Source organism: Paramormyrops kingsleyae, chromosome 4 (genome assembly GCF_048594095.1).
Source record: "Paramormyrops kingsleyae isolate MSU_618 chromosome 4, PKINGS_0.4, whole genome shotgun sequence".
Taxonomy (NCBI): domain Eukaryota; kingdom Metazoa; phylum Chordata; class Actinopteri; order Osteoglossiformes; family Mormyridae; genus Paramormyrops; species Paramormyrops kingsleyae.
This window is the reverse complement of record NC_132800.1, coordinates 38,522,157-38,546,782: the sequence shown is the minus strand read 5'-3', so window position 1 is coordinate 38,546,782 and position 24,626 is coordinate 38,522,157. Positions and strand designations below refer to the sequence as shown.

Sequence of the window (24,626 nt, the reverse complement as noted above, 5' to 3'; positions counted from 1 at the left end):
AGCAGACTGGTGAGCTTGGGAGCTGAAGAATGAGTTTGCTGCTAAAGAGATTCTGATGCTGCTAACTTTATTGTTTATAAGTTTAAGTTATTTATAAGTTGTATTGTGTTTTTGTTGTGTAAATTTAAATATAAATTTAAATAAGTCAGTATTCAATAAATGCTAAGTTGAGAAATTTTGTGTATCGTTTGTTATTATTAATGTGATATTTTATCATGCAAATAGAGGGGAAAACGTCCAATTTTCGGCCAAAAAATATCGGCAGCATATATCGGCCATCGGCTGACCCTGACTCCTAAATATCGTCATCGGCATCGGCTATTGAAAAACTCATATCGGTCGACCTCTAGTACACTCCCCTTAAGAAGAGGCGAAGTGTGGAGCCACAGTCCAGTGACTGCCTGAAAAAATATGGGGCTGTTTGTATGGCCAAGATGGTGGAGGCAGCCCATGCATCACGGTGCCAGAGAGGTGGATGTAATGGCAAAACCTATGTGAAATGCATCAAATGCAACATGTTTCTGTGCCTTGCCGAAGGAAATACATAGTTTTCTGCCATATCACTCATAACTTAGAACCCCTGATGTTTTAAAATAATTATTAAAAGTTTTGTTTTAAATCATTTCCCAAGTTGCCTTACTGTTACCTTGTTATGCTTTCTGGAGGCATGAATTGCCATTTCACATTTTGCATGATCTGCATTATTAATCAAAAGTTCAATTGCTACATTGTACAAACCTTTTCCAAGCTGTTTCCATGCTTAAATAAGATTAATGAATTTAGCAGTTTTAAAAGTTTTAATGATATGAATTGTCCATATGACACCATTACATGAATCTATGATAAACTGTGATTTAACAAGACCCATTGTCCACTGCAGAGGACATATGTTAAGAACTAAATAAATATTTTTTTGGGAAAAAAAGTGTTGCAACATGTTTCTTTTGTGCACAGCACTTAACTTGTCTAAAAAAATCTAAATACCAAAACATTTTTTCTTCCGGGTCTCAGTAAAATGCTTATTCTGCACTCACTTCAGTTTTTCCAGTTTACAGCTGGGATCCTCCAGTACAGCAGAGAGCAGCTTCACTCCTGAGCGTCCTGGATGATTGTTGCTCAGATCCAGCTCTCTCAGGTGTGAGGGGTTTGACCTCAGAGCTGAAGCCAGGGAAGAACAGCCTTTTGCAGCGATTCTACAGCCTGACAGCCTGCAGAAAGGAAATCAAAATATTGTTTTCTACGGTCTTCTGTTTGCATGTAATTGGCTGTATAAAGTAAGGGAGAGACCAGCAGCAAGGTTCAGCTTTCAGAGGATTAACGGTTATTTATCTGAAAAGATATAATTCTATCATAGTGATCCCGGAATACCCACTGAAGCTCACCTTTTAATCTGACATTCCTGAGGTCACTGTGAATTTACGACCATAAATTAGCCTTTTATTTCTAAATCAAACCACAGGTGCATCTGTGACCCCCAGACACCAGCCGCTCCGCTTTATCCTGCCCTCTGCTCTTTTTGTTCCGTTTCCTCTCCCACCTAAGCTTGGAACAGAGATCAGCGTCTCCCTCATGTCTCCCGTCTCTCACGCTAGGAGACGCCGACTTTTAATAAGGACGCAGCTGACTGCCACCAGCCGCCCAGAATTTTCCTCGATACACTGTCAGTTTATTTTTTTTACTAAGTCTGCCTTACAAAGGCTTCAGTCCAGTCACCCATCACTGCCCGTGTGTCCTTAAACTCACACCATGCTAAAACTGTCCTCTGTGTGAAACAAGCAGAATTGTTTTGAAGCTGAAATTACAGTGAAATTACAAATAAACTGATGGTGTCATGGTATGTGAGCCCAGATCTGAGGTCAGGCAGCAGTCTCAGTCTCCTCCTGTCCACCACTTTCCTCCCTCATTCACAGTCCTGCCCCAAGCAGACCCTGGTGGCAGTGAGGATGAGGCCTGGTAGGGATGTCAAGGGCAAGGAGATCAGCCTGGGAAAGATCTAACATCCAGACCCCTGAAGAGATCAGAGCTGGGAAACACCCCCATCTGACTGCTTAGGGGAATCACTGAGGATCACCTTAAGGAGAGGGGGGTACAGAGTCTGCTGTGTTCTTGGTGTGAAAATGCTGGATGCTAGTGAAGACTATGGATACCGAGAAATATTGACCTTTGTTTCCCCGGTTTACAGTGCGGAATACCCAGTAATACTGACCTCAGTATCTCCAGTTTACAGTGTCAAATTTTTACCAATAGGTCTCTTCATAGGTTTGTGAGGTGTAAGGAAATAGGAGAAGAAGCTGTTTTATTTATTATGTCACTGCTGAAATGCATTATGGGTTTCTTGGTGTCCAGTTTCATTATAGTAAAATTCTTATTCTGCACTCACTTCAGCTTCCTCAGTTTACAGCTGGGATCCTCCAGTACAACAGAGAGCAGCTTCACTCCTGAGTCTCCTGGGTGATCGTAGCTCAGATCCAGCTCTCTCAGGTGTGAGGGGTTTGACCTCAGTGCTGAAGTCAGGAAGAAACAGCCTCCTTCTGTGACTCTACAGCTTGACAGCCTGCAGAAAGGAAATCAAAATATTGTTTTCTACAGCCTTCAATTTGCATGTAATTAGCTGCATAAAGTAAGAAAGAGAGCAGCAGCAAGGTTCAGCTTTCAAAGGATTAACAGTTACTTGTCTGAAAAGATATAACTCAAACACAGTGATCCTACACTACCCACTGAAGCTCACCTTTTAATCTGACATTCCTGAAGTCACTGTGAATTTATGGCCATAAATTATCCTTTTATTTCCAAACCAAGCCATCGTCACGATGGTGCACCTGTGACCCCCAGACAGCGGCCACTCCGCTTTACCTGCCCTCCGCTCTTTTTGTTCCGTTTTCTCTCCTCCCACCTCGACTGGGAACAGAAATCGGCGTCTCCCTCATGTCTCCCTTCTCTCACACCCAGGAGACGCCGACTTGGAATAAGGACGCCGCTGACTGCCACCAGCCACCCCAAACTTTCCTCGCCATACTACCAGTTTTATTTTTTACTAACCCTTCCTCACTGAGGCTTCAGTCCAGTCACCCATCACTGACTGTGTGTCCTTAAACTCACACCATGCTAAAACTGTCCACTATCTAAAACAAGCAGAATTGTTTTGAAGCTGAAATTACTGTGATATTACAAATAAATTGATGGTGTCATGGTATGTGAGCCCAGATCTGAGGTCAGGCAGCAGCCTCAGTCTCCTCCTGTCCACCACCTTCCTCCCTCATTCACAGTCCTGCCCCAAGCAGACCCTGGTGGCAGTGAGGATGAGGCCTGGTAGGCATGTCAAGAGCAAGGAGATCAGCCTGGGAAAGATTAAAATCCAGAACCCTGAAGAGATCAGAGCTGGGAAACACCCCCATCTGACTGCTTAGGGGAATCACTGAGGATCACCTTAAGGAGAAGGGGGTACAGAGTCTACCATGTTCTTATTGTGAAAATGCAGAATGTTAGTGAACACTGTGGATACCCAGTGAATCTGACTTCAGTATTTCCAGTTCACAGTGTGGAATACCCAGTAATACTAACCTCAGTATCTCCAGTTTATAGTGTGGAATATCCAGTAATACTTACCTCAGTAGCTTCAGTTTGCAGTGTGGAATACCCAGTAATACTGGCCTCAGTAGCTTCAGTTTACAGTGTGGAATACCCAGCAATACTGACCTCAGTATCTCCAGTTAACAGTGTCAAATTCTTAGCAATAGGTTTGTTCATAAGTTTGTGGGGTATAACGAAATAGGAAAGGAACCTGTTTTGTTTATTATGTCATTGCTGAAATGCATCATGAGGTTTCTTGGTTTCTAGTTTCTTTAGATTAAAATGCTTATTCTGCACTCACTTCAGCTTCTCCAGTTTACAGCTGGAATCCTCCAGTACAGCAGAGAGCAGCTTCACTCCTGAGTCTCCTGCGTGATTGTTGCTCAGATCCAGCTCTATCAGGTGTGAGGGGTTTGACCTCAGAGCTGAAGCCAGGGAAGAACAGCCTTTTTCAGTGACTCTACAGTCTGACAACCTGCAGAAAAGAAATCAAAATATTGTTTTCTACGGCCTTCTATTTGCATGTAATTAGTTGTATAAAGTAAGGGAGAGACCAGCAGCAAGGTTCAGCTTTCAGTGGATTAACGGTTATTTGTCTGAAAAGATATAATTCTATCATAGTGATCATACACTACCCACTGAAGCTCACCTTTGAATCTGACATTCCTGAAGTCACTGTGAATTTACAGCCATAAATTATCCTTTTATTTCTAAACCAAACCATCATCACTATGGTGCAACTACCTGTATAACCCCCAGACAGCGGCCGCTCCGCTTTACCTGCCCTCTGCTCTTTTTGTTCCGTTTTCTCTCCTCCCACCCCGGCTGGGAACAGACATCGGTGTCTCCCTCATGTCTCCCTTCTCTCACGTCAGGAGACGTCGACTTGGAATAAGGACGCCGCTGACTGCCACCAGCCACCCCAAACTTTCCTAGCAATGCTGTCAGTTTTATTTTTTACTAAGTCTGCCTCACTGAGGCTTCAGTCCAGTCACCCATCACTGCCCGTGTGTCCTTAAACTCACACCATGCTAAAACTGTCCACTGTCTAAAACAACCAGAATTGTTTTGAAGCTGAAATTACTGTGATATTACAAATAAATTGATGGTGTCATGGTATGTGAGCCCAGATCTGAGGTCAGGCAGCAGTCTCAGTCTCCTCCTGTCCACCACTTTCCTCCCTCATTCACAGTCCTGCCCCAAGCAGACCCTGATGGCAGTGAGGATGAGGCCTGGTAGGGATGTCAAGGGCAAGGAGACCAGCCTGGGAAAGATCTAACATCCAGACCCCTGAAGAGATGAGAGCTCGGAAACACCCTCATCTGACTGCTTAAGGGAATCACTGAGGATCACCTCAAGGAGAGAGTCTGCCATGTTCTTGTTGTGAAAATGCAGGATGCTAGTGAACACTCTGGATACCCAGTGAATCTGATTTCAGTGTCCCCAGTTTACAGTGTGGAATACCCAGTAATACTGACCTCAGTATCTCAAGTTTACAGTGTAGAATACCTAGCAATACTGACCTCAGTATCTCCAGTTAACAGTGTGGAAAAGCCAGTAACATTGACCTCAGTATCTCTAGTTTACAGTGTCAAATTCATTGCAATAAGTCTGTTCATAAGTTTGTGGGGTATGAGGAAATAGGAGAAGAAGCAGTTTTGTTTATTATGTCACTGATGAAATGTATTTTGGGTTTTCTGGGTGTCCAGTTTCTTTGTAGTAAAATGCTCATTCTGCACTCACTTCAGCTTCTCCAGTTTACAGCTGGGATCCTCCAGTACAGCAGAGAGCAGCTTCACTCCTGAGAGTCCTGGGTGATTGTAGCTCAGATCCAGCTCTCTCAGGTATGTGGGGCTTGACCGCAGAGCTGAAGCCAGGGAAGAACAACCTTCTTCTGTGACTCTGGAGCCTGACAGCCTGCAGAAAGGAAATCAAAATATTGTTTTCTACAGCCATCTATTCACATGTACATGTCTATTCAGTTGTGCAAAATAATTTCATTTTGTGTTAAAGGGTGAGACCAACAGCAGTGATCAGCCTTCAGGAGTTTAGCGGCTGCTCATCTGAAAAGATGTTTGACTAACACAGTCATCAAACACTACTTACTGTCGCTCACCAATTACATTTACATCTACATCATTTGGCAGACGCCCTTAGCCAGAGCGACTTACATAAGTGCTTTAAGACTCCACAATGAATTTCCCGATACTAGCTCAATAAAACCAAGGCTATGAATACCATCGATCTAATACTCTGTTGGAAAAGTGCATTTTTTTTTTTTTTTTTTTAAAGGAATGCCAGAAAGTATAATACCAGAAGTGCTAATTCAGGTATTTCTGGAAAAGGTGTGTTTTAAGTCGTCTTTTGAAGACATTTAGTGACTCAGCTGTTCGGACATCTAGGGGGAGTTCATTCCACCAACTTGGTGCCAGAACAGAGAAGAGCCGGGAGGTGTGTCTTCTTTGTGCCTTGAGGGGTGGTGGGACCAGTCGAGCAGTGCTGGAAGATCGGAGAGATCGTGGTGCAGTGCGGGGTGTGATGAGGTCTTTTAGGTAGGATGGAGCCAGATCATTTTTGGCTTTGTATGCGAGCATCAGTGTTTTGAATCTGATGCGGGCAGCCACAGGAAGCCAGTGTAGGGAGCGTAGCAAAGGAGTGATGTGGGAGAACTTGGGGAGGTTGAAAACAAGTCGAGCAGCTGCATTCTGAATCAGTTGGAGGGGACAAATGACGCTCACTGGTAAACCCGCTAGGAGCGAGTTGCAGTAGTCAAGGCGGGAGATGACGAGGGACTGAACGAGTATCTGGGTAGTCTGTGTGGAAAGAAATGGACGTATCCTTCTGATGTTAAACAGGAGAAACCGACAAGAGCGGGAATTGTTGGCGATATGAGAGGAAAAGGACAGACGATTGTCCATGGTAACCCCAAGGTTGCGAGCAGAAACCGAAGGACGGATCAGGGAGTTGTCGAGGGAGATTGCAAGGTCCAGGAGGGGGGATGAGTCAGCGGGGATGTACAGCAGTTCCGTTTTACTAGGGTTGAATTAGTCTGACATTCCTGAATTGACTGTGAATTAACAGCTATAAATGAAGATTTCATTTCCAAACCAAACCCTTGTCACGATGGTGCACCTGTGACCCCCAGACAGCGGCCGCTCCGCTTTACCTTCCCTCTGCTCTTTTTTTGTTCCGTTTTCTCTCCTCCCACCTCGGCTGGGAACAGACATCAGCGTCTCCCTCATGTCTCCCGTCTCTCACGCCAGGAGACGCCGACTTTTAATAAGGACGCAGCTGACTGCCACCAACCGCCCAGAACTTTCCTCGATACACTGTCAGTTTATTTTTTTACTAAGTCTGCTTTACAAAAGCTTCAGTCCAGTCAACCATCACTGACTGTGTGTCCTTAAACTCACACCATGCTAAAACTGTCCTCTGTGTGAAACAAGCAGAATTGTTTTGAAGCTGAAATTACTGTGATATTACAAATAAATTGATGGTGTCATGGTATGTGAGCCCAGATCTGAGGTCAGGCAGCAGCCTCAGTCTCCTCCTGTCCACCACTTTCCTCCCTCATTCACAGTCCTGCCCCAAGCAGACCCTGATGGCAGTGAGGATGAGGCCTGGGAGGGATGTCAAGGGCAAGGAGATCAGCCTGGGAAAGATTAGCATCCAGAATCCTGAAGAGATCAGAGCTGGGAAACACCCCCATCTGACTGCTTAGGGGAATCACTGAGGATCACCTTAAGGAGAGGGGGGTACAGAGTTTGCCATGTTCTTGTTGTGAAAATGCAGGATATTAGTGAACACTGTGGATACCCAGTGAATCTGACTTCAATATCTCCAGTTTGCAGTGTGGAATACCCAGTAATATTGACCTCAGTATCTCCAGTTTACAGTCTCAAATTCTTAGCAATAGGTTTGTTCATAAGTTTGTGGGGTATAAGGAAATAGGAGAAGAAGCTGTTTTGTTTATTATGTCACTGCTAAAATGCATCATGGGGTATCTTGGTGTTTAGTTTCTTTATAGTAAAATGCTTATTCTGCACTCACTTCAGCTTCTCCAGTTTACAGCTGGGATCATCCAATACAGCAGAGAGCAGCTTCACTCCTGAGCGTCCTGGATGATTGTAGCTCAGATCCAGCTCTCTCAGGTGTGAAGGGTTTGACCTCAGAGCTGAAGCCAGGGAAGAACAGCCTTTTTCAGTGACTCTACAGCCTGACAACCTGCAGAAAGGAAATCAAAATATTGTTTTCTACAGCCTTCATTTTGCATATAATTAGCTGTATAAAGTAAGGGAGAGACCAGCAGCAAGATTCAGCTTTCAAAGGATTAACAGTTACTTGTCTGAAAAGATATAACTCAAACACAGTGATCCTACACTACCCACTGAAGCTCACCTTTGAATCTGACATTCCTGAAGTCACTGTGAATTTACAGCCGTAAATTAGCCTTTTATTTCCAAACCAAACCCTTGTCACGATGGTGCACCTGTGACCCCCAGACACCAGCCGCTCCGCTTTACCTTCCCTCTGCTCTTTTTTTGTTCCGTTTTCTCTCCTCCCACCTTGGCTGGGAACAGACATCAGCGTCTCCCTCATGTCTCCCGTCTCTCACGCCAGGAGACGCCGACTTTTAATAAGGACGCAGCTGACTGCCACCAACCGCCCAGAACTTTCCTCGATACACTGTCAGTTTATTTTTTTACTAAGTCTGCTTTACAAAAGCTTCAGTCCAGTCAACCATCACTGACTGTGTGTCCTTAAACTCACACCATGCTAAAACTGTCCTCTGTGTGAAACAAGCAGAATTGTTTTGAAGCTGAAATTACAGTGATATTACAAATAAATTGATGGTGTCATGGTATGTGAGCCCAGATCTGAGGTCAGGCAGCAGCCTCAGTCTCCTCCTGTCCACCACTTTCCTCCCTCATTCATAGTCCTGCCCCAAGCAGACCCTGATGGCAGTGAGGATGAGGCCTGGTAGGGATGTCAAGGGCAAGGAGATCAGCCTGGGAAAGATTAACATCCAGAACCCTGAAGAGATCAGAGCTGGGAAACACCCTCATCTGACTGCTAAGGAGAATCATTGAGGATCACCTCAAGGAGAGAGTCTGCCATGTTCTTGTTGTGAATATGCAGGATGTTAGTGAACACTCTGGATACCCAGTGAATCTGACTTCAATATCTCCAGTTTGCAGTGTGGAATACCCAGTAATACTGACCTCAGTATCTCCAGTTTACAGCTGGGATCCTCCAATACAGCAGAGAGCAGCTTCATTCCTGAGCGTCCTGGATGATTGTTGCTCAGATCCAGCTCTCTCAGGTGTGAGGGGTTTGACCTCAGAGCTGAAGCCAGGGAAGAACAGCCTTTTTCAGTGACTCTACAGCCTGACAGCCTGCAGAAAGGAAATCAAAATATTGTTTTCTACAGCCTTCAATTTGCATATAATTAGCTGTATAAAGTAAGGGAGAGACCAGCAGCAAGGTTCAGCTTTCAGGGGATAAACGGTTACTTGTCTGAAAAGATATTGTTACGCTCCAGTCTAGGGTTGGAGCCTAACAAAGTGAAAGGGAAGGAGGGATTGGGAAGGACAAGACAACCAGAGCTAGGAGAAGGGAACACGGGACACAAAGGGAGTCTTTTTATAGTTTTTTTTTATAGTTTTTCACAGACACTTTACAAACACTAGGTATAACGAACGTCGGGAGTGACAAAGGCCAAAGAAACAAACAAAAACACATCTACCGAAAACAACCCCAAGCTAAACTAATCCTAAGTGAACACAACAAAAGGGTGAAACGAAACAACAATGCCTCAGCCTAACTCCCTAACTAAACAAACAGTAATCACCACTTTGACGAAGAAACAAAAAGGGAGACACTCCTTACAGACATCTAGTGGAACACACAGTCGAAGCGACAGTATCCAGAGGGGAGATCGAAGAAGCGAAGTCACAGTACAAGCGAAAGTTCAAAACCAAAAAGGCAGTCAAAACCAGGGCGAAGGTACAATAAAGAGTGAGGCGAAAATCAGAAACCAAGAACAAAAACAGTCATACACGAGCATTCAAACCAAAGGCAAAGCAAATTAAGAGCGAGCTAGCAGGCGAGAAGCAAGCAGCGGGCAGCCGAAGTGACGAAGCTGCCGCCTCTTCTGTCGACGAACCGGAAACTGCTCCGAAGGCGTGGGAGGTGGGGCCAGGTTCAGAAGGTGGAGTCGAGGGAGCGGTTCACCAATGGACAAGTGGGCAGGACATCCTGTAGGCATCCTCCTGAACTTACGGCACGTACCCGAAACTTATGCCACGTAACAATACAATTCTATCATATTAAACCTACACTACCCACTGAAGCACACCTTTTAATCTGACATTCCCAAAGTCACTGTGAATTTACGGCCAAAAATGAACATTTCAGTTCCAAACCAAGCCATCGTCACTATGGTGCAACTGTGACCCCCAGACAGCGGCCGCTCCGCTTTACCTGCCCTCCGCTTTTACCTGCCCTCCGCTCTTTTTTTGTTCCGTTTTCTCTCCTCCCACCTCGGCTGGGAACAGACATCGGTGTCTCCCTCATGTCTCACTTCTCTTAAGTCAGGAGATGTCGACTTGGAATAAGGACGCCGCTGACTGCCACCAGCCACCCCAAACTTTCCTAGCAATGCTGTCAGTTTTATTTTTTACTAAGTCTGCCTTACTGAGGCTTCAGTCCAGTCACCCATCACTGCCCGTGTGTCCTTAAACTCACACCATGCTAAAACTGTCCACTGTGTGAAACAAGCAGAATTGTTTTGAAGCTGAAATTACTGTGATATTACAAATAAATTGATGGTGTCATGGTATGTGAGCCCAGATCTGAGGTCAGGCAGCAGTCTCAGTCTCCTCCTGTCCACCACTTTCCTCCCTCATTCACAGTCCTGCCCCAAGCAGACCCTGGTGGCAGTGAGGATGAGGCCTGGTAGGGATGTCAAGGGCAAGGAGACCAGCCTGGGAAAGATTAACATCCAGAACCCTGAAGAGATCAGAGCTGGGAAACACCCTCATCTGACTGCTTAGGGGAATCATTGAGGATCACCTCAAGGAGAGGGGTGTACAGAGTCTGCCATGTTCTTGTTGTGAAAATGCAGGATGTTAGTGAACACTCTGGATTAGGGATGCTCATTTCAATTAATTTTCCCAACTGACAACCGCCGTTCGTTATCCAAACATTAACCGTTAACTGATTAGATTAGAATATCAAATTAGAATTGAATGAAAATAGAACTGAGGAGTGTCTGATTAATTTAACCCTCTGGGGTCGGCGGTCCCGCCGGCGGGATCTGACAGAAATTTCGCCAAACCGTTTAAATAACTCTGCGAGGTTTTGTCATATACACATTTAAAAAACACCCTCAGAAACCTTGGACGGTCTACTTTTTAAATATATATAAGTAGAAACTAAATATATTTTTACAGCTTTGTGATATGAATAGAAAGAACAAGAGTGACTGACTTAAGCGTCTGTGTCACAAAGCAGCTCTGATCGCCTTCCCACTTGCAAATCGCGCTATTCGCATGATAATAACATGATAATCCGACAGTTAGTATTGGATAAAGAAATATGTGAATACGCCCATTGTGACCGAAATAAACAATCGCACATGTCTGGGTAGTGTTTACACCGATCGGCTACAATATAGCACACGGATACGTCTCTGCCGCTGAAGCTTTGCGCCAATGTTTCCATTTTCAGCAACAAAGCTCGTACCTGTGTTCATGGCTCAGTGGGCTAAGCTTGTGTGCCTGTAATCACAGTCGCCGATTCAAACCCAGTGTATTTAGAACATGAATAGTGATCTTCAGCTGAGATGCCACTAAACTTTATACTAATAATTAAATATATATAAAAACATTTTAAACCGTTTAACTGATAGTAATAATCGGTCAAAATTAATTATTTCGGTTAACAGTTAAATGGTCAAAATGAGTATCCCTACTCTGGATACCCAGTGAATCTGACTTCAATATCTCCAGTTTACAGTGTGGAATACCCAGTAATACTGACCTCAGTATCTCCAGTTTACAGTGTGGAATACCCAGTAATACTGACCTCAGTATCTCTAGTTTACAGTGTCAAATTCTTAGTAATAAGTCTGTTCATAAGTTTGTGGGGTATGAGGAAATAGGAGAAGAAGCTGTTCTGTTTATTATGTCACTGCTGAAATGCATTACGGGTTTTCCTGGTGCCCAGTTTCTTTATAGTAAAATGCTTATTTTGCACTCACTTCAGCTTCTCCAGTTTACAGCTGGGATCCTCCAGTACAGCAGAGAGCAGCTTCACTCCTGAGAGTCCTGGATGATTGTAGCTCAGATCCAGCTCTCTCAGGTGTGAGGGGTTTGACCTCAGAGCTGAAGCCAGGGAAGAACAGCCTTCTTCTGTGACTCTACAGCCTGCCAGCCTGCAGAAAGAAAATCAAAATATTGTTTTCTACAGCCTTTGCATATAATTAGCTGTATAAAGTAAGGGAGAGACCAGCAGCAAGGTTCAGCTTTCAGGGGATTAACGGTTATTTATCTAAAAAGATATAATTCTATCATAGTGATCCTACACTACCCACTGAAGCTCACGTTTTAATCTGACATTACTGAAGTCACTGTGAATTTACGGCCATAAATTAGCCTTCTGACTTCAGTATCTCCAGTTTACAGTGTGGAATACCCAGTAATACTGACCTCAGTGTCCCCAGTTTACAATGTGGAATACCCAGTAATACTGACCTCAGTATCCCCAGTTTACAGTGTGAATCCTCCAGTCCAGCAGAGAGCAGCGTCACTCCTGAATCCTGCAGGTCATTGTCACTTAGGTCCAGCTCTCTCAGGGGTGAGGAGTTTGATCTGAGAGCTGAAGCCAGCACCTCACAGCATTTCTCTGTGAGATTACAGCTGTTCAGCCTGAAAAAGGAGCCATGTTATTATACACACACAGACCAGTATGTATCCTGCACATCAGTGATCATAGTGATACAAAATATCCAAACATACTTTTTTCAGCATAATAAGAGGCACAGAATACACTTCAAAGAGAAGTAGTAGCTAAACACAGCACATTAAATAATCATAGTTAGAAAAGTGATTAAATGTGGTATATTTTTTATTTTGGCCAATTCTCTGATGGTCATCATGTTCCACCATGAAGAATGCATTGAACATTTTCATTTCAAATCACAAATATCCTGAGAGGTTTTGTGTGCAGAATATTCAGCAACTTGATCAATCTACTCAAATGAGCAGCTGTTGGCACAATATAGGATCTCCTGTGAGTTTTGGCCATTTTTTGCATTCAGATAATCATTGACAGTGGGAAAGTCTATCATAGGTTAATAGCCTGTAGTTTTATTCAAACTGTACATTTTTCATAAGCCATACAGACCATATTCCTCCCCCTCAGGCAGGAGGCTGAGGAGCATCGAGAGTAGGACCACCAGACTGTAACAGCTTCTTTCCAGATGCTGTAAGATTGTTGAACTCTGCCCCCCCCCACCCCCCCAGAGCCCGCAAAGATCCCCCCCCATCTCCTACACAAAAAGGACTAATAGACAATAACCCTCCAGCAGACCAAAGTGACATATAACATGTGCAATACACTCATATGTGCAATGTTCCCCATTACATAGTAACTAAATTATTATCACCACCAACCGAAGTGATATTTAACACGTGCTATAAGCCCATATGTGCATTTCTCATTATAACATAGTAACTAAGTTATCACTATTATATAGTAAATTACCGGGATCCGTTTTATGTTGCATCCATGTCTGCTTCTGCATATTGGACACTGTACATACCGCTAATTTATACTCCATACTTTATACTCCAATACCTTCATATTTAAGTTTAATTTTTATATTTAAAAGTGTGTGTGACTACCTCTGTGGCTTATCCGTGACCTGAGTACTTAATTTTGTTCCATGGCATGTGCGAACATATGTGGAATGTCAATAAAGTTCTTGAAATCTTGAATTCCCAATAATGCTCTGTATGTGTTATATTACATTATCTCACAGAGCCAGTTTGAATGAGGGCATGAATGTGAATATGCTCTAAAATCCATTTAGTCACAGGTTCATTAAAATATATCAGATATTTTGTTGTTTCAATGTCCTTGAAGCCAACTTCAACTTACTTTTTAATGGACCACTGTTTAATGTGTGTGTGTGTTTATGTGGGATTTGAATGATATCCAGAGGAATTCATGTTTTTTAAATAATAATAATTATCAATACTTTATTGTTCCCCATGGGGAAATCGTTTTTATGCCTCCCTCAACTTGCTCTATGTGGGTGCCCAGGGAGCTGGGGGTTAAGGGCCTTGCTCAAAGACCCACAGCCGTTCTGAGGCTGGGTTTGAGCTGGTGACCTTGTGATTAGAAGCACACAGGCTTAGCCCACAGAGCCACATGCTGCCCTTAAAAACAGAGAAGGTGGGATTCGAACACAGGACAAAAGTGTTGACAGGCAGCTGGCTGCTCAATGTGTTGAGACATGTAGCCAACAATGACAATGACACCCAAATGCCTGATCCTGTGAGTGAAATCCTTTTTTCTGTATTGCTCTACCTGGGAACTCATCAATTCCCTAATTGTAGGACCAAAATCCTTTCAAATATGCTTTTAAAAGGAACATTCATTTAAAAAAATATTTATGAACAGTGATACTTAATTCATCCCCGTGGGGAAATTGTTTTTTCACCCATCCAATTCTGCTCCATGAGACACACAGACACACACAGGTGAGAGGAAGTTTGAGGTCACAGCACAGGGTCGGCCAGCATCCAGCGCCCCTACAGTGATTGACATTAAGGGATTTGCTCAAGGGCCCAGCGATGACATCACTCTGTCGGCCAGGAGTCAATATAAAATCCAGACTGTCACGGTGAAAAAAAATCCAGCCTCGTGATTAATCCACAGGGGAAATAAATGTTACATTTTCATTATATACTTTAAAAAATGTTCATATATAACGGCCCAACTGGAGGTGTTGTTATTGGTGGGAAAGCACACAGAGTTTCTTTGTACATGTACTGTGACAATAAAGATATTCTGTTCTATTCTCTCCTCAGCCAGGAGCAGCTAAGGCCAGCAGAGGGCGACAGTGAGCATCCAGAGACAGCAGTCATACAGAAGCTCCCAGCTCTGGGCTCCATCACATGAACACAACTGCTGACAATAACACTCACATACCACTTATACACCCTGTGGATAAAGATCCCTCACTGTTTCTATAGCAGGTTAGGATGCTGTGCCTGTGATCAGAAGGCAGACTGGATGGGAACGGAAACGTCGCTTTTTTGTTTGTTACTGCATCACTACCTTTAGTCATTATAAAGTCTGTGGTCCACATTAGCTACTGCTATAGAAACAGCTGTAGTCGAGATTATCAAAATAATAATATTCATCAGACATTTCAAACAATATTCATGTATTACTATCAGACCAGACATGATTTCCCATCCCCACGTCACTTACAGAGCCGTCCTGGAGTTCTTGACCACAGGCAGCAGCCTCCAGTGCTCTTTATCTGATCTGATAAATTTCTTCAGATCAAACACATCCAGCTCTTCATCTGACATCAGCATCACAAAGGCCAGAGCTGAACACTGTGCAGTTGAGAGGTCTTCTGCTGAAAGGCTTCCTGAATTCAGGTATCTTTGGGCTTCCTCTACTAGAGAATTGTCACCCAGTTCATTCAGACAGTGGAACAGGTTGATGGTCCTTTCTGGAGATAAATTATCCTCTATTTTCTCCCTGATGTATTTGGCTGTTTCCCTAATGTTATGTGAGCTGGTTCCTGTCTGTCCCAGTAGGCTTTGTAACAGAGTCTTACTGGAGTCTGTTGAGAGGCCCAGGAGGAAGCGGAGGTAGAGGTCCAAGTGTCCATTCTTGCTCTTTAATGCCTGATCCACTGCAGTCTCCAGCAGGTCAGCTGATGAGTTTGACAGAAACACATATAAAGCAGCGAGATACTCCTGGATGCTCAGATGCACAAAGCAGTACACCTTCTCCTGATACAACCCATATTCCTCCTTAAAAACTTCTGTGCACACTCCAGAGTGAACTGAAGCTTCAGTGACATCAATGTCATTCTCTGTCAGATCTTGCTCATAAAATATGAGATTGCCTTTCTCAAGGTTGTCAAAAGCCAGTTTACCAAGTTTTAAAAGGAATTCCTTGCTGTATTCCTTAAACCTGGTTTCATTTGTCATATACTTGTCATTTTTTAATTTAGTCTGAAAGATCAGGAAGTGTGTGTACATTTCAGTCAGAGTCCTTGGAATTTCTCGCCTGTCAGTCTCACTAAAAAGCCTCTCAAGCACAGTAGCTGAAATCCAGCAGAACACAGGTATGTGGCACATGATGAAGAGGCTCCTTGATGATTTCACATGTGTGATAATCTTGCTGGCCAGGCTCTGGTCACTGAATCTCCTCCTGAAATACTCCTCCTTCTGGGCATCACTGAACCCTCGTATCTCTGTCACCCGGTGGAGGCACTCAGGAGGTATCTGATTGGCTGCTGCTGGCCGGGAGGTTATCCAGAGGAGAGCGGATGGAAGCAGATCCCCCTTAATGAGGTTAGTCAACAGCACATCCAGTGACGTTTTCTTTGTTACATCAAACCAGCTCTTTTTGTTCTGAAAATCTAGAGGAAGTCGACACTCATCCAGACCATCAAAGATGAACAAGACTTTGTACTTAAACAGCTCAGTGAATTTAAATGATTTCAGTTCTGGGACAAAGTGGTGAAGCAGTTCAATCAGACTGTATTCCTCCTTAATCAAATTCAGGTCCCGGAAAGGAAGAACAAATATGAAGTGAACATCCTGGTTTGCTTTTCCTTCTGCCCAATCGAGAATAAATTTCTGCACAGAAACTGTTTTCCCGATACCTGCCACCCCTTTAGTGAGTGCAGTTCTGATAGGTGTCTCACTCCCACATAAGGGTTTAAATATATCATTGCACTTGACTGTAATATCTTCTGTTCGCCTTTTCTTGGCTGCAGTTTCAATCTGTCTCATTTCATGTTCATCATTGACTCCTCCAGCCCCAGCTTCAGTTATGTAGACTTCTGTGTAAATCTTATTGAGAAGTGTTGGCTGTCCTTCAATTACATGCTCAAATTTCTGCTTCAGGATACTTTTCATCATGCTGACCATGAGCTCCCCTGAAGTAAAATGAGAGGAAAATGCACTAATTCTCAACATGATCCTGATCAGTACAGTAGGAGGATTAAAACACACATTAATCCCAACATGACAACCTTAACCCTTACCCAGGGCAAACCTTATCCATAAGTTACCAAACAAAATGAGAACTGGCATTATTAGTTTTTTTCATTGCATTCACAGATGGTAGTGGGGACTAACAAGGCAGCAATGTTCTTTTTAAAGTATGGTGACCAAACCTGCACACAATATTCTAGGTGGGGTCTTACCAAGGAATTGTATAATTGTAGCGTTACCTCCCTTGACTTAAACGCCACACACCTAGAGATATAACCCAACATCCTATTGGCCTTTTTAACTGCTTCCCCACACTGGCGAGAGTGGGACATGGAAGCATCAACATACACACCGAGATCTTTCTCATAATCAGCTACCTTTATTTCAGTGGAACCCATAAAATATCTGTACTTTATATTTCTGCTCCCTACATGGATTACCTTACATTTGTTAAATTTCATCTGCCAAGTATCAGCCCAGTCGCTAATTAAATCAAGATCTTGTTGTAGCCTCTGTGCTGCTAGTTTAGTATCTGCTACACCACCCACCATGATGTCGTCTGCAAATGTAACCAGTTTACTGTATGTATTGGTGTCAATATCATTAATGTAAATTAGGAACAGTAGTGGTCCTAAAATTGAACCCTGCAGTACCCCACTATGAACACAGGCCCACTGTGACATTGTGCCTCTAATAACTACTCGCTGCTTCCAGTCAGTTAACCAGTTTTCGATCCAAGCTACTACAATTCCTACAGCCCCTGCAGCTTTGAGCTTAACCCTCTGGGGTAGGGAATACACTTTCACTGACTGGGGCATGGTCACACATTTCATTCAATATCATAAATTTAATTCATAGCAAAGTATTTAATATATATTTGTTTTGGCATAAAACTTATCTTAATCTTAGTGTACTTTGTAAATATGTAAGATTTATGTGAAGTTTGTAATTCTACATCAAAGTATACACATTGCAAAATGCAGTCTGGAAGACTTGCAGAAACATTATAAATGTACAGTGGTATCCCTCAACTCTTTTAAAACTATAGGTAAGATGCCATCAGGGCCCTGCGACTTATTTTGAGCTTAGCTAGGCTTAGTACCACATCAGCCTCAGTTATACACATATTGGTCATAGACGATGCTGTATTCATACTAAATGGAGGTAAGTTACTTGTGTCCTCTTACACGTGTAAAATAATCATTACATTCTTAGTGAATCTTTATTCTGAAATCATTAGTTATTTTCCATTTGTAGAAGAGAGCCCTTTTCCTCCTGACTTTATTCTTAATTTCCTTAGTAAACCACCTTGGCTGCAGTTTCCTAGATTTAGTTTTGCTGGAAACAGGTACTGTACGAAGTCCTCTTGCACTTGCAACAATGTGCTTTTAAAAAATTTCCATGCCTCTTCAACAGTTTTGCTGTTTATTACACGGGTGTTCACAGTAGAGAACACAAGTGACCTGCCACCATCTAGTGCAAATACAGCGTCGTCTATGACCAATATGTGTATAACTGAGGCTGATGTGGTACTAAGCCTAGCTACAGTAAGCTCAAAATAAGTCGCAGGGTCCTGATGGCATCTTACCTATAGTTCCTGTTTCTTCATTGCCCATAAGGAGTCATAGAAAATACCTCTGAACACCTCTGATGTTAATTCTTAGAGATACACCACTTTTTTCTAGGTCCTTCCTCACAACTAGCCACACCACCTCCCTTCTTGCCTATCCGCTCTCAACGGAACAAGGTGTAACCATCCATATTATATCCAGACACTAAAATTAACCTCAAATTTAACCATGTTATGATCACTACTGTCCAGTGGTTCTAAAACCTCTAATTTTCCAATCCTATCCTGGTTGTTAGGGAAAACAAGATCAAGAAGGGCTTCTCCCCTGGTAGGGTTATAAAGAAACTGAGTAAAAAAACAATCCTGTACTAATTCCACCATCTCAAGTTCATTTACAGAAGAGCCAGAGACTGTGTCCCACTGTATCCCAGGTAAATTTAAATTACCCATAACCACCACATCATTTTTATTACTCCTGATATCGTCATATAACATTCTGCTTTCCTCTGCAGCTACATTAGGTGCTCTATAACAAACCCCGACAATTAGGCCATTTGAGTTTTTTGCATCTAGTTTTATGAATTTTGTTTGTAATACTCCTAGCGTTTAAGTACAGACCGCAAATGGTAGGCCTTTTACAGTGCCCACTTAATATTTATTGGGGCTTTCTGTCTCCCCCCACCTATATTCATAACTAACTTCCCTGCCCCCCCAGTCCCTAGTTTAAACATTCCTCAACTACTCTACAAATACGCCTCCCCAGTACACTGGTTCTCCTCTGGTTCACATGCAACCCATCCAGCTTGAACAGGTCCCACCTGTTCCAGAAGGTCTTCCAGTGCCCCATAAACCTGAACCCCTCTTTCCTACACCACCATTTTAGCCACACGATTAATCCCCTTATCTCAGCTAACTTAGCCTGACTCGCACGTGGCACAGAAAGTATTCCAGAGAATACCACCATGGATGTTCTGCTTCTAAACTTATCTACAATTTCTAAATTTATCCTGCAGAACAGCCCTCCTCCCCTTTCCTATTGTGGTTGGTGCCAACATATACCATGACCACTGGATCTACCCCAGCTGGGGCCAAAAGCCTATGCAGTCGATTCGGAAGGTCCCCTACCTGGGCACCAGGCAGGCAAGACACCGTACTGTACCCTCTATTACGGGTGCATACATAACTATCTACACCTCTAAGAATTGAATCCCCTACTACCACAACCTCTCTCCTCCTGGGGGTAGGGGGCTCCTCAGTGCCCAAGGACCCTCTTACCTCCCCAGTCTCTTCCGGCTCTAAAGCTGGAAGCACCTGAAAGCGGTTAGACACCGTCACTTCAGGTGATGCCGCCTCTGTAAACTGTGTACGCCCTTTCCTATGTCTATGCCCTATGTTCACACAGCTCTCTCACCGTCACCGGCCCCATAATTAACTAGCTCACTATGACCCCGTCCTTTACTCCCAGCCCAGTATATTTATATAGCATATTTAACTTTTACTTGATTTAATTAATGCATAGTTAATATAATAAAGTGCCAAGTACAATCAAACACTAAGTTAAGATTTGCATTTAAAACGGTCTTTTTAATAATAATAATAATAATAATAATACATTTTATTTATAGGTGAATGCAAAAGAACAATATAAATAATTTTAAATCATTTAAAAGTATCCAATAGGGTCAGAGATAACAACCTTAACACTAGCGCTGTTTATTAAGAAAGACAGACAATCACTCATGCCGACTGAAAAAAAAATGCTATGACATCAGAAAAAGTATAACGGGCTGAGCAGGAGAACCTCGAACCAAAGCAGGAAGTGACACCAATGCCTGTATTAGACATGCTGCCAATCAGCAACATCTGTGTGAGTCCAAACAATGACCCAGTTTGGGTTTTTTGTCCCAGTGTTCATGGTAATAAATCCTACCTACCTATATCAGTCTTAGATGGTGATGGAGAAACAGCACCTGAAGGAAGAGACACCATCTTGGTTAAGGATTTCTTTGAGGGCTTTTTGGTTAGTTACCCTGAAATGGTGTCAGGTATTATTCCAGATGTTTGTGTGAATTCCTGTTAAATGAGGCCTTTGCTGTTTCTAAATGACATCAAGCAAACAGCAGAACCCTGCCTTTCACAGTGCAGTGAACAGTGAAGCATTTTCTCTGATAAGTTAGATCCGCCTGAAGCATTAAGCAGTTAGAATCAGGGGTGCACACTGCCCACACTGGAATCTCTGCCCAGTGGTTAATCATGTTTGCTTGTCCTGATGGTCTCACACAGCCCCTTCTGTTTATTTCCACATAGAAATTGTACGTTATCACCTGTGAGATTGATGATGCACCGCCACACGTCTTTACCGCTCCTGTCTTCCAAGATACTCAGCTCCACCATCCCCTCGTCACGTTCCAAAAATACCTCAAAAGTTGGGTAGATTGTTTGGTCAAAACTGTATTCAAACTCTTTGTTCTAGAGGTGAAGAGGGGAAATTGCTGGTGATGTTCTGAACCCTGTTTAAAAGTGGGAACTGTTCCTCACAAAGAGCCGAGGTGGGATTCACACCCCCAACCCTGGAGGTATGAGCCACCCTGGGGGCATTAACTGCTACATTTAATTCACAGTGTATTTTGTACTTTTGTATGTGAAATAACTTCTACAACATGCAGGGTGAACCAATCAAAAGTTTGAGTACACTTGCGGGAAACAAGGTTTTTATCATGATTTTATCAGGAGATCACCTGAGGTCTTCCTAGCCCTTCTGCAGCCGTTCCTAGAGACTCAGGGTGCTTGCTGGTTGCTTTGCTTTGACTCTTCTGTCTATTTCACCCCATACAGGATTAATGGGACAGAGGCCTGCAGACTGGGAAGGCCCAGTCATTAGTGTAAGGTTTACTGGTGTTCTCTTTTTCCCAGATAGTTATTGAACAGTTTTGTGGTCTATTTTAGGTTGTTATCTTGTTTGAAAATGAAGGACTGCCCACTCAGCTGTAATCCTAACACCGATATTCTGAAATATGGCTAGACCAGTACATCAACTGGCCAATAAAACTGGCTGATATTAAGGTTCCATGAATTCATCAGTGTTGAGTGGAAAAACCAAATAAACCCAGCAACAAAGCACTGTTTGTCTTTTTAAACATTTATGTTAAGAAAATGAGCTCTCCTACAGGGGAATATGCAGAGAAACCGCATATAACATACCAGTCTAAGCCTGAGACTACTGGTATGTTTGGCAAAAGATTTATCGAATGGGAATCGGAATTTTGTATTATATCACACAAAAATGTTGGGACTGAAAGCAGGTTTTTGTGTGCGAGTACAGTTACTTCATAAGGTGCTTTTGTTTAGTAGATCCTTAGTAGTACTTTCAACTTGCTATTGCTCACTAGTTCAGTATTGTGAGAGTTATTCACTTGTTTTATTTGTGTTATTCACTTGATTTAAGGTTGTTATACAGATTTATATTTATATAAGATATATATTTCTGCTGCTTCTTGAGTTTGGGAAATCATACCAAGCAGTAAAGCACTTTAACTATTTGTCTTTAATTTTTCACCATGTAAAATTATATTGATCATTATTTATTGGGATTTTTAGCTCCTTAAATTGTTGATCAGTATCTGAAATAAAATGTACATACTGGTCAGGCTCTACTCTGAAATAGGCTGTGATAGTCATGCTGGTTGAGATAACCAAGGATTTAATAAAGATCATCATCTCTGTCACCAGCAAAGCAACCCCAGGCCACGACACTGACAGCCTCTTATCTGACAGCGGTAACTGCAAATGCAGAACTCATGCACTCACCCCTCTGTGTCTTACAAGTGCATGGTAGTTGGACCCAATTTTGACACACTTGCCCATAAAAACAGACCTGCGCCCCTCTTAATAGACAAGGGTATACAGTTTAAACCACAGATAATTATGGTTTCAAGCTGGTGCACTCAAACTTTAGAGTGGTACTGTATGTCAGTTGGACATTGGATATACTGTATTAATATGTGTTCTTTGATTGTGGTTTGGGTCGTCACCTCTGGCTGGATCCTCCTTACAGCCTCGTGGTCACTAGACATCCTGTACCGCTCATTATAAATGAGTTTGCACATAGAGCTGGTAGGAATGAAACTGTTTTGTTTCTGTTGCTCTTGCTGGTGCACCTGCATTGTGTAACATTGACAATGAGAAATGACTGAGCAAAACTTTAGTTTTACATAAACCTAACAAAAAACCAAAAACCTTATAACAATGCATGATTCAATCACACCTCATTATGTAATAAGAAAATGTAGCAAGTTTTCATCCCATAATGTGTAAGTTATTACATAACGTGTTGTAACACACCAGAGGTTAGTATTGATTTTTGAGCTTTCAAATATTATCAGAGTGTCTCTGCTGGTTAGACAGTGTGACTGGGTATGAGACTGTGTGTGTGGCTGTGCACCGGTGAAATAATCAGGCATAGAAATGCTCACCTGGTCAGGAGGCACATTCAGGGGCAGCAAGAACACATTCAAGATTTTTTCTACAGGCCGGAGCAGCAGTAGCACTTGCCCTTGGACCTTGGGGGATATTTTCCTCTTTATGACATTAAAAGCAGAGAGGCCGGTGATGCTGATGACCACATGTGTGTCTGTCACCTCCTGTGGTTGCACAATCTCCATTTTGTCTTTGGTTACATGTGCTACAGCCAGGTTTTCATCTGGAAGCAAAATTGATTGATTCTTATGGGAAGAAGTAAGAAGCCTTCAGCTTGATTCCTAAGTCTCCACTTAATTCATTAAGAAAATGTGATACTTTCATTTCATTTTGCTTTGCTTTCATTTCTCCATTACGGGACATGCAGTTAGCACACGCCACACCCCAGGTAATGTTCATGACGCTGTGTGACTGGTGTATGGTGTTCGGTAGAAGGAAATAATTCCTACATTAAACTACTCACTACGAAGTCTGTAGATTATCCTGAGTAACCAGGTTTCTGATTAGAGACATTACTATTTAATTTACAAATGCATTTTTTTGCCGCATTAAAGACCACAGAAGAATGTAATTCAGTCACATTTTATTTGACCGAAGCCTGATATTTCTACAGCTGATATCTCCAAAACTATGCACCTTCCAGCAGAACAACTATATGGATAGATGGCACTAAATCCCTAATAAAACATATCGTTTTAGGTTTTGATGTGAATTGCCCCTTTAAATAAAGCAAGTCACAATCTTACTGTAACACAGGATTTGTAAACCATCCTGTCCAAGTGTAGTAAGCAGCATCTGAACCTTCACATTAGCCTGTAAAATTTACCTGCAAATGACATCTCACAGTGAGGGAGGTGCAGCTCCTTCAGGGTCCCTTGGGGACACTCGATGTTAATATGGGGCCCCGCCAGACTCCAGCTGCCAGGTATCTTGGGTTTTTTTTCCCAGGGGCAGAAGCTGTAGGTCACCTCCCCGCCTGATTCCACCACAAACCCCAAGCCTGTGATGCGGCAGAAGAACCTTCCAACATGTTCCACCTGGAACCTGTATCACAGAACCAAGGTTCGGGGAGAGACTCTGCCAGTGAACCCTAAATGGTATCATATCCTCTGCACTGGAGTGTGATTCGTATTTTAAGTGGTTAAAAGTCACTGGATGAGACAGTTGATTGGTGGATGTCTTCATTATCCAACTGCAGCCTTCACACAGTGATGTGGAAGTTCAGTTACATAAGACACAGTAGAATTACCTGTATTCTCTCATGTTACTTGGTTCCACCACATCTGGGATAAATAAGTCCTTGTTTCCCGATACCTGAAAAAAAATTCTAATCATCACTCATGAGTCAAGACTAATTAAAAATGATGGTGCTGTCATCTTCATGGTTGGGGACTTATGTTATCAATCAAGATCTGGTGTCACCTTAAATCCCATTCAGTGATTCAGAAATTATCACAGTATCCAGCTTCAGTGCAATAGCCTCTTATTATGCATGTTGAATTTAAATATTTCAGTTCAGTCCATACGTTTGACCTTGATTGTTCGATACTTGTTTCACCACATCAGCAAAAATTAAACAACTCACCAGCTCCTGAATCCAATTACAGGCAATAGTGACAGACGTGGAGGCTCTACAATGTTGCAGAGATGAAGGCTTCTCACTCTCCATGAATTCTGTTGTGTCTTCCATATTACTGCTGCATATAACAATTCATCATTAATTCACGCTTAACCACATGTTCATCCCATACATT

General features: G+C 42.7%; 1 protein-coding gene across 1 annotated transcript in view; it reads right to left on the bottom strand.

The window, feature by feature from the left end:
- The window catches only part of LOC111837189 (uncharacterized), a 66,340-nt gene that overhangs the window by 12,327 nt on the left and 29,387 nt on the right, over nt 1-24,626 (bottom strand). The window contains exons 11-26 of the mRNA XM_072711280.1: nt 24,458-24,569; nt 24,122-24,186; nt 23,699-23,916; nt 22,869-23,095; nt 22,428-22,553; nt 20,721-20,865; nt 20,331-20,366; nt 15,076-16,768; nt 12,327-12,500; nt 11,834-12,007; nt 8,793-8,966; nt 7,621-7,794; nt 5,314-5,487; nt 3,872-4,045; nt 2,381-2,554; nt 1,035-1,208 (exon numbers count right to left, since the gene is read on the bottom strand). Of these exons, the coding sequence (XP_072567381.1) occupies nt 1,035-1,208; nt 2,381-2,554; nt 3,872-4,045; nt 5,314-5,487; nt 7,621-7,794; nt 8,793-8,966; nt 11,834-12,007; nt 12,327-12,500; nt 15,076-16,768; nt 20,331-20,366; nt 20,721-20,865; nt 22,428-22,553; nt 22,869-23,095; nt 23,699-23,916; nt 24,122-24,186; nt 24,458-24,569 (4,014 nt within the window). The remainder of the gene's footprint in view (nt 1-1,034; nt 1,209-2,380; nt 2,555-3,871; nt 4,046-5,313; nt 5,488-7,620; nt 7,795-8,792; nt 8,967-11,833; nt 12,008-12,326; nt 12,501-15,075; nt 16,769-20,330; nt 20,367-20,720; nt 20,866-22,427; nt 22,554-22,868; nt 23,096-23,698; nt 23,917-24,121; nt 24,187-24,457; nt 24,570-24,626) is intronic.